At 46.4% G+C, this 10,000-nt stretch overlaps 1 protein-coding gene across 4 annotated transcripts in view; it reads right to left on the minus strand.

Annotated features, from left to right (window-relative positions):
- Positions 1-10,000, minus strand: part of bcas3 (BCAS3 microtubule associated cell migration factor) — a 304,020-nt gene that overhangs the window by 237,736 nt on the left and 56,284 nt on the right. For all 4 annotated transcript variants that reach the window (XM_034528788.1, XM_034528786.1, XM_034528787.1 and 1 more), the window contains exon 15: positions 7,358-7,679. In XM_034528788.1, the coding sequence (XP_034384679.1) occupies positions 7,358-7,679 (322 nt within the window). The remainder of the gene's footprint in view (positions 1-7,357; positions 7,680-10,000) is intronic.

Here is a 10,000-nt window from a genome sequence, read left to right on the forward strand (position 1 = left end):
TCCTCTTGACTCTATGGCAGGTTGAGGGAGGAAAAACATGCTTTTAAAAGAACATCTGCTCCTTTTAAAAAGCTATTTGTCGTTTCCCATCTCCTGCTGACCAACAATTTGTAGGGCAAATTAAAAAATGTAAGATATTTACAGACTTCATGCGTCCAATGAAACATTAATTATGAGTGCTCTGAAAAAAAAAATAATATAACATCTAAAGAAAAAAATATGTTTACCATCTTTATTGTCTAAAGACTAAATAAAAAGAGAGAAAATGGGAAAAAGACCAAGCGTGAGCGATATATATATATATATATATATATATATATAATATATATATATATATATATATATATATATATATATATAATATATATATATATATATTAATATATATATATTATACTCCATAGGAAAGTGTTCCGACTGCCTCTTTAAAAAGCTCACTCCAAAGTTGTTTTAGCTGGAGGAAGTGACCATTCATTAAGAAAGCTCTTTCCCTGTTGTTAGATGTGTATCAGAGCAACTCAAGCTCTTCAGGGCCCTTCCTCTGGCTCTGCTCACCTCCAAACGCTGGCAATCCTGACCACACAGCGCCACACGGAGGACAGCGCCGGTACTGAAACACAGGGCTGCCACCGGGGATGCACACTTCCATGGCTCTGGCTAATCAAAGTCAAACACTGACGTATCGCTTACATCCTTCATGATGATTTACTCCAGTTAGCTAGGAACAGCCTAAAGCTTTGAGACATCAGAAATATTCCAGTGACAAAGTTATTGACCGTTGATACTCAGACTTTCCCCAAAGTCACTGTTCCTGTTGCACAACACAAAGAAGAGAAAGCAGTGCTGCTGTCAGAACCAAGCAGAGGGGGGGTGGGGGTGGGGGGGACACTGAGATGTCACGTCATGGACCGGATGTTCAATCTAAATGCTAATGTGTATTTAATTAAAATATATCGCTTACATGTAATATAGCTTGAGCACTCCAACAATTGTTTTTTTTTCTTTTTACAGATGTTGATGACTGAACTGAAATGATGGAATAAATTATAAAAGATGAATTGAAACTGAATTAACTTGGAATATTTCTAGGCAATATGATGTATGTTGATGTTTGTAAAGAGACTTTTAGGAGTAGTTATTCCTTCTGATATATCTTGTTGTTATGGCCTTAGAAATAAAAATGGTTCATTTTACATTGAATTGTTCTGTTTGTTTTGCTAGCGTGAGCACTCTTCCCTACTGTATGTGTGGGTTCCTCATTTTCCGAGTTCTACTTCATATAAAGCCCCAACAGGACCTCCAACCCATGGGGAGAGCGGTCGTCCCGTAACCACAAGGTCTCCGGTTCCATCCCCGCTCTCCCCAGAGTTCATGTTGAAGTGTCCTTGAGCAAGGCACTGAACCCCAGTTGCTGCCCGGGCTTCACTGCAGCCCACTGCTCCTTAATAACTAAGGAGGGGTCAATGCAGAGAAGAATGTACCCACTGAGATCATTAAAAATATTGATTTCTTTGTTTCAAACGACCACAACACATCTGGTCAATAAGAGCTTGTGATTTTAAATCATCTTTGCATCAGGGTCATAGGGTCAACATTTCATTTGGATGAGCCAGAAACAGACGTTCAAATGTGCTTATTTTACCCATAAACCCTTTCTCCATTGTTGACATTCTCCCTCCATCGTCTAGTTTAGTAGCCGATGGTAGCTTTCAGCTGAATCACGCGATCTTCCTAAAGTTGGTTGTTTGACTCTTTCACCCACTCCAATGTTGGGTTTGGGGGGTGAGTCAGCCGCAGGCGTGGTCTGCTCCGAGATGTCACAGCGTAGGTGAGGCTGCAGGGTCGAGATGTCACAGCGTAGGTGATGTCACAGCGTAGGTGAGGCTGCAGGGTCGAGATGTCACAGCGTAGGTGATGTCACAGCGTAGGTGATGTCACAGCGTAGGTGATGTCACAGCGTAGGTGAGGCTGCAGGGTCGAGATGTCACAGCGTAGGTGATGTCACAGCGTAGGTGAGGCTGCAGGGTCGAGATGTCGCAGCGTAGGTGATGTCACAGCGTAGGTGATGTCACAGCGTAGGTGAGGCTGCAGGGTCGAGATGTCACAGCGTAGGTGATGTCACAGCGTAGGTGAGGCTGCAGGGTCGAGATGTCGCAGCGTAGGTGATGTCGCAGCGTAGGTGATGTCGCAGCGTAGGTGATGTCACAGCGTAGGTGATGTCACAGCGTAGGTGATGTCACAGCGTAGGTGAGGCTCCAGGGTCGAGATGTCACAGCGTAGGTGAGGCTGCAGGGTCAAGATGTCACAGCATAGGCGACCCTGCAGGGTCGAGATGTCACAGCGTAGGTGATGTCACAGCGTAGGTGATGTCGCAGCGTAGGTGATGTCACAGCGTAGGTGATGTCACAGCGTAGGTGAGGCTGCAGAGTCGAGATGTCACAGCATCGATGGCGGGATGTAGGAGCGAGAAGAGGGGAAGGAGTCGGAGCAAAAGGAAAATGAAATGAAAACCCTGATGAACATGTGGGCCTGATGTGGCTTCACGTGGTTAGCTCTGTCTCAGGCTGGATCCAAGGCAGACAGCTCATCATGCTGCTGAAATCTGGACAAGTCATCTCACACTTTCACACTGTTAACGCCTCTTTTTCAAAGGAACACGCCAACTCGCTCAGTTAAATCCGTGCGAAGCAGATTCAGACATATCCGACTGTACTCTGACTTTTCAAACTTCCAGTCCCTGCGCCGTCAAAAGCAAGGGGTCACAGTGAGGTTGCGTACATACATACGTGTCACACACCATCAGTTATGAGGTAATGTTTCCTTGGCATCGGCCTCAGAAGAGAGTTGGTGTTTTTCACCGCAGGACGATGAGTGACGGAGGGGGAGCGCTGGAGGAGGGAGGCGAGATAAAACCCAAATAAGCAAGCCGTCAGCCTCTAATAGCAGAAGGAAGTGTCCCTTTATCAACAAGAGAATTAACAGTTTCCCGTCACACCTTGTTTTCTGCCCCCCCCCCTCCCTCTCTGAACCAGCGCCAGGGCCCAGATGGCCCAGGGATCGGACCACCGGGGCTTCTGCTCGATGAGGAAACAAACCTGTTGCACTGACTAATAGCCTCGTGTTGATGTTTTATGGTCGGGGAGTGTATGACCGAGGCTGTGTGTACACACAAAAGGCACCAGCCTGTGAAAACAAAATTTAAAGTGCACACTGTCGTGAGAATGCAACAGAAAAGACACTTTGAGGGCAAATTTAGAGGAAATTTAGAGGAAATCTGAGCACGGATCAAAGAAAAATAATGTTTATGATCAATATCCAAACCTGTGCGCGCTGCTGTATCGCACAGATACACATATTCAGATGTGAAAAACATCTGAATATTAAAACCCTACGGCGGCTGCCATGTGCCTGCTGCAGCCTCAATAACCTCTGCCCTGTGCACAGAAACTGCACTCACTAATCAAGCCTTTCATGCGCCGGGCCGCAGACGAACCGCGCTTCACAGCGCGGGACGCTCGCATCAAAGGTCATCACCTCAATGACAACACATGCGACGCACAGAGGAAAGGCCTTGGGGGAAAGAAGAAGGGGTGGGGGGGGGCACTGTACACGTAGTGGCGTACGGGGACGTAAATAGCCGGTCCAGATCTTAACAGTGACAAGACGGCGGCCAATTGCAGCCTCTATTTTTAGGCGTGCCGGCGGCCTGGGCTGGCAGCTTTGAGAAGGATGTGTACTTCTCTGCAGTTCCTTCCCAAAAATCAACGCCGTCCTCGCTGGCGACAATCACAGAGCAGCTGTTGTGGCTAGGTGGCCCGGCCCGGCTTGCCTCACCCCCGCAGCCTTCTGCCAGCGCAAGAACAAAAAACAACTAGAAGAAAACACCACCTTCACTGTCCAAAATTCACACTCGGCTCGCAACAGAAAAACAGGCGGAAAACAGACACAAAAGCAAACGTGACTCAATGTGTTTGCATCCGGGGAAAATGGAGCAAATGATGGAGTTTTGTTATCAAAGCCGGTGGCAGCGGGGGGGGGGCTGGCTTTCTAAATGTACATGTGGCAGGATGTCTTCAGAGTGACAGACACAGACCGACGTGACCTCCCCGCTGAACTGATTATGACCTTTTCTGCCACTTTACGGTTTGCGCCGTGTAAATACAGGTCTTGTCTTGTGGGTGAGGATCATCTTGTTTTGGGGCAGGAGCTCGTGTGACAAGTTGAGTTCATCTCTGGCTTCAGCGTCCAGGAAACACCCAAAAGTGCCCAGTGCAGTAAATTAAATTCAAGAGCATATAATCTCGGTTGCATAATGACATGAAGAACGACTGCGCTGCGAAAAGGGAACAAAACATATCTTATTCCATTGAATTTAAAACACAATTGCATTTACCTTTCCAATCAAGCGTTTTGTTATATTTGTCGATATATTGTTAGATGATTTTTGAGGTACGATTGCGATGTTATATTGTATATTATAATTAAATCTTGTTTGTCGCATCATTTGCAGCGTGGTTGAAAAGGTGCTTTAAGAAACACGTCTGATGCCTCAAAGCCCAGACGTGATGGACACTCCGGTACCAATGAGGTTAAAGAGGGGCGGGCCTTTGGGTTTTTATCAGAGTGAGCTTGTGTCCGTATGGTATGGATTAACACCTTGTGTGAAACCTGACTTCAATTTCCTGTGGATTATATTATACACTGTAAAATATTGGAGTTATGAAAACGTTCAATTTTCCTTCAAAAGTCAAGCTTTTTTTGGTATTTCAACATAACGGTTGGTTCTGTACAGTCCATCTTCTTCAAAAGCACACACACACACACACACACACACACACACACACACACACACACACACACACACACACACACACACACACACACACACACACACACACACACACACACACACACACACACACACACACACACACACACACACACACACAGGTATCACTGTGAGGACTAATTGTTGACAGGTGGCCCTAATGCTCTCCTTTGAAACAAAAGTGTGATTTACGACCGTGCTCCCCGAGACCCCGGCTTTCAGCGCTGCTGCTACTACAAACTTATCTTTCTCTCCCTCTGTCTGCCGCTCCTCCTCCTCCTCCTCCTCCTCCTCCTCCTCCTCCTCCTCCTATCGCTCCTTCGTTTTCTCTCAATCATACCTCATTACTTTGCTCACTCACTTTCACCTCCTCGCCCACTTTGATGTTTCTGTCCCTCTTTGTCTGTCATCGCAGCAGAGCAGTGACTCTCCAAAGTCAGACATCCTTTTAATGTTTGATGGCCTATTTTTCACAGTGTGGAGGAATGTGTGTGTGTGTGTGTGTGTGTGTGTGTGTGTCGGGGGTTACAGAGGGGTCTGGGTCTAGACAAGAGAGAGAGGACGGAAAGAGGAAGCAAGGGCGCCATCTTTCAAGCGAGTGTGTGCGTGTGTGTGTGTGTGTGTGTGTGTGTGTGTGTGTGTGTGTGTGTGTGTATACATGGAAGGGGCTGCAGTGGTAGTTCTTGGGGGGGATAACAATATGACTTTACTCTATGGGGGACTAAAGAAGCGACTGCACCACAACAGGAAGGTCCTATGACAGTACGTCACAGCTACTTCACCACACAAGGGAAGTTGATAATCAAGAGTAAACTGTCAATTATACATGATGTCAGTTAAACAATAAATAATACAACTCTTTTAAAAAGGCTGAGATGAACTCAGAGGAGCAGCGAATCTGGAAAATGAGAATAGCTGATCCATCTTAAAAGGTCAGCCCACCTCAAGTGGGACTGAGCCAAACTCGCTGCTAACATTGGAGCTAACCCCCATCACTGTTGAGCAGGTGGCCAGCAAGACGCTGTCGCCGTGACAACAGCTGCCCACAGAACCTCTCACCGTGATGACTCACACAGATCCAGGTGAAAACTGAAACACTGGCAGCAGCACAACATGCTATTCAATTAATTCAATTAACAAATGGAACTATGAATGACATTCGTCTAAACTTCTTCCCCAAAGTTAAATCAGCAGAGCATCCCTTTGAATTGTTCTTTACCCTAAATTGTTTTCTGCCCATTTACGCTCTAAAAGGAGTAATGGACAGAATAATAGTCAACACACACTGTACAGTAGGATTGGGATTGATTGCCCACTAGTGGCTGTGAAGATGGATTTGACAAGCAGCTGACTTGTTTTAATAAGCACATTTTAAAACTTCAATATCACAGTCCATCATGTTCCTTTGATCGTGGGGAGCCTCGATCGCGATTAATATTAGATTAATTGTGCGGCCCCTCCCCTCATGCCATTTCATCCTACATTGTTAAAGCATTTTGAAGGGTTCAGGATCTGGTTTTCCCCCATTCATCTGGTGCAATGAGGTATAGAAGACGTTTGTGAAGCACATGATAGCACTATATTATGTAAAATGACCCACTGGTCACTTCCCAGTCATTTGGTTCTCTGAAGGGTTTACCGGGTTCCTCTGCTGGACCTATCAAAGCTCAGGGCTATTCCTAGAAATCCATGACGAACGACAACTGTGATATTTTACACTGGGTAACACCTCTGGGGTCAAGCAGTGCAGTTGACACAAAGTGTTTATCAGTGTGTATCTGTGTCTGCCTGCGCTGCTGTTTGACAAACAAGGTGGACAAGATTGTGGCAGACAGATCAGAGTCCCTGGAAAAGAGCTACCGGGATGACCAGTCACTGGAAACACACTCACTGAACTCAGCAACAACCGATACTTGATGGTACTAAGACGACGTCTACAGAGCTTCTACAGAGCTCATTATCATCTCCACTATGTGTACATGCTTGTTGCAGACACGCCCGGTGCAGATCTACATTCTACGGAGTGCACGTTTCTGGTTGAGCTTGTTGTGTTGGTTTCACCTCCACGGTACGGTTCAGCTCAGCCTCAGCAGGCAGCCAGACATCAAGCATCGTGCGGATAAGGAGCGAGACGCGTTCCTCGTTGGTATCCTCAGGATGATGCTCCGTGTGGGCTGGACGTCACGAGTCAAGAGGGGCTGAGGCTCTGTGAGCGGCTTTGGATTGTTGTTGTCACCTTATTCTTTAATTCAAAACAGAACTTTTCTTTTTTCGATTCGTATTACAGTCGGAGGATCAGTGCAGACCGGATTAGTCGATTGACAGGTCGGGCAAATTATTCAACAACAATTTTGTTGAATCTACGTAATTATCGAGCAAAAACGCCAATCATTCTCTGGAAAGAGCCTCTCAAACTCTGTATCACGATGATTGATCTCACTTATGGATCCATCTTTTTGGGATTAAAAGCTAAACTTTTAACCCGAACACGCAAACAGGTAACGACATCAGCAAGCCCCTCCCCCTCACCGTGCATTGGAGACCCCGAAGGGCTGCTGGACAGGCCGGGTATGGGGCTACAACGGCCCCCGATGCCGCCTCCTCCACCCAGGATGCAGCCTCCTCCTCCCGCTCCTCCTCCTAACGTAGCCACCCGGTTCAGCTCCTGCTCGATCTCCTCCAGACCAGCGCTCTTTTGGAAGCGGGACATCCGGTTGACCACGCGCGGTGACATGTGCGTGCGGGCACAGGGCGCGCCGCCGTAGGGGTTGAGGGGGAACACATGGGTGGTGCCGCGGAGGGTGCTGACGGCTACCCAGCGGCTGTCCTGGCTGAAGCACATGTCCTGGACCTGGACAGAACAAGCGCAGAGAGAGGACAGAGGTCAGGGGTCAGATGAGGATCACTTCCTACTCCCCCGCCAGCAAAAGGCTGCTTGATGACGCAATACTACCCACAATGCAAAGCAAGTTGAAAACTGGCAAAAAATGTCCCTTTCAGTACAATATTTTGACATTTTACAAGGGTTCATATCCAACCGTTAATGAGTATGTCATATGAATAGTGATTATTATTGATTATTATTATAGTTACACAGGTGTTTCCCATCAGCATGTCAGGGCTAAGATGATGGTGAAGTCCATCTTAAAAACCTTCTCAAACTAAAGAGGCATTTCAGAGCATAGGAACTAAAGAGCCACCATGCAACTATGTTTTATTAAAGGTTTCATTGTTTTTATATTATTAAGAGCGTTTGTGGAAATAACACCATGTTCTGACCTTGAGTGAAAGGCAGCCTAGAAATTGACTTTTAATGGTCAGTATAAAACTATCACGTGTTTCTTGGTATACATAATGTGCTAGTTATGTTTCAAGTTGTCGACTTCAATCAATCAATCAATATATGTATATATATATATATATATATACACACATACAGTATATATACACACCTGTAACCATCCTTGGACAACCCCACATACAGTATGCTCACTGATCCCAGGTACAGGTTTCAGCAGCTCCAGACAATGTTACTGGATAGATATTATGAAAGTAGGCTAAATTTGTTTAGCATTATTTTCCTCACCACAGAGAGAGAAATGCATAACTCCAGTCTGCCATCACGCTGTCACACAGATTACCAAACCTGCATGTCTGAGGTGATGAAAGTCGACTAGGGTCACAGGATTAGAAAACAACTTTTGTCAAAGGTGACAATGCGATATGAGCTCGGTTGCTGGTGAAGTCCTTTGTTGGCCCTCGTCCTCAAACAGCGACGGAGTCTCAGGGAGCAGCCACTTGAGAAGATAGCATCTCCCTGAGCATGTCAGACATGCAGGAAACCAGACAGATAGGCTGCAGGAGACAATACAAGCAAAGGACTGCGGGAGAGAGAAAATAACACAAACAAAGGAGCGATGAGGTGACAGAGGGCTGAAACGGCATCTGTCCATCGACGTACAGGATAGAAATAGAGGCTGGAGAACATGGAAGGGACTGGGGGGGGGTGTAAGGAAAAGGTCCAGGAGAAAGTTACTACAAGGAATGTCGTACTTCTTAGCCAGGAAGACAGACAGCCAATCAGAGAGACAGCTCTGTACCTGCAGGCCTCTGTAATCTTTTGCCAGGTCAGACCAGGTAATTGTAACCAGCAATGACAGTTAATGGGGCATCTTCTGCATACCAGACAGTCGCTTTACTTCACAGAGATGAGTGAAAGAGGAGGCCTGACCTCTGCTCCATGAGAAAGGGCTACTTTGTGTGTCCCGTAATTGGTCATAATAGACCTGTCAAGGCTCCAACTGTAAATGGGTCCCTGGACTTGACTGTCAAATCCATTTTTATCAGGCGGGGGGGGGGGGAGTGAGGGCGAGTGTGCAGTCAAAGTGTGACAACCACGCAGATACTAAACAAACGCCATCTAAAAAAGAAAGAAAAGGTGCAAGGCAACTGTGTGCAGTCACGTGCCGGTGCTGGTGGAGAGAGAGGCTGTCCTCACACACAGTATTTGACATGTTCATTATTTTATTTTTTTAAATCAGTGACACAGATTACGCAGCGCTGATCGCCTGAGAGACACTGGAGGAATGGCACGCATGTGACAGCGATGGAGGGATAAGATTCAACAGAGAGGACAGAAGACATGAAGACAAGTGTCTCTGCGTTATAAAGGGAATTTCTCTGTAGGTAGAACCCTTTGCTCCATGTTGTTTGTTTCCTTGATTGCTAATGAGAAATAAGAAAGCAGCCTGTAAAATAATGGATGATGCTCATCAGGGATCTCCAGCCTTTTTTGCCCTTTGACAGCTAATTTGTCAGCGAAACAGAGATTTGAAAGCGGCCCGGAGCTCCTCAGGGCCCCGGCAGCAGACCACTCTTACTTTCACGGTGGCTGATTAACTGCTCCTTCACCTGCTCTGTTTGTCGACCTGCTGCCGGCCGGAAAGCTCCATGAAAAGTTGCTGTGGAGTTTTGGTGCAGCGGCGATGTGGCCACATCTCACCCTGACCGACACACACACATTCCTCATTGGAAAAGAAAAGAGTAGATTGGTTTTTCCGAGGTCATTGTCAAATCTGGTATGCGCTTGGTTGTCTGCTAACTACGCCTAATGTGCACTGATGTAACCAAACTTTAATTATTTCAACCGATTGTCAAATAAGGATTTAGCGT

This window comes from Cyclopterus lumpus, chromosome 25, assembly GCF_009769545.1.
Source record: "Cyclopterus lumpus isolate fCycLum1 chromosome 25, fCycLum1.pri, whole genome shotgun sequence".
In the NCBI taxonomy this organism is placed as follows: Eukaryota; Metazoa; Chordata; class Actinopteri; order Perciformes; family Cyclopteridae; genus Cyclopterus; species Cyclopterus lumpus.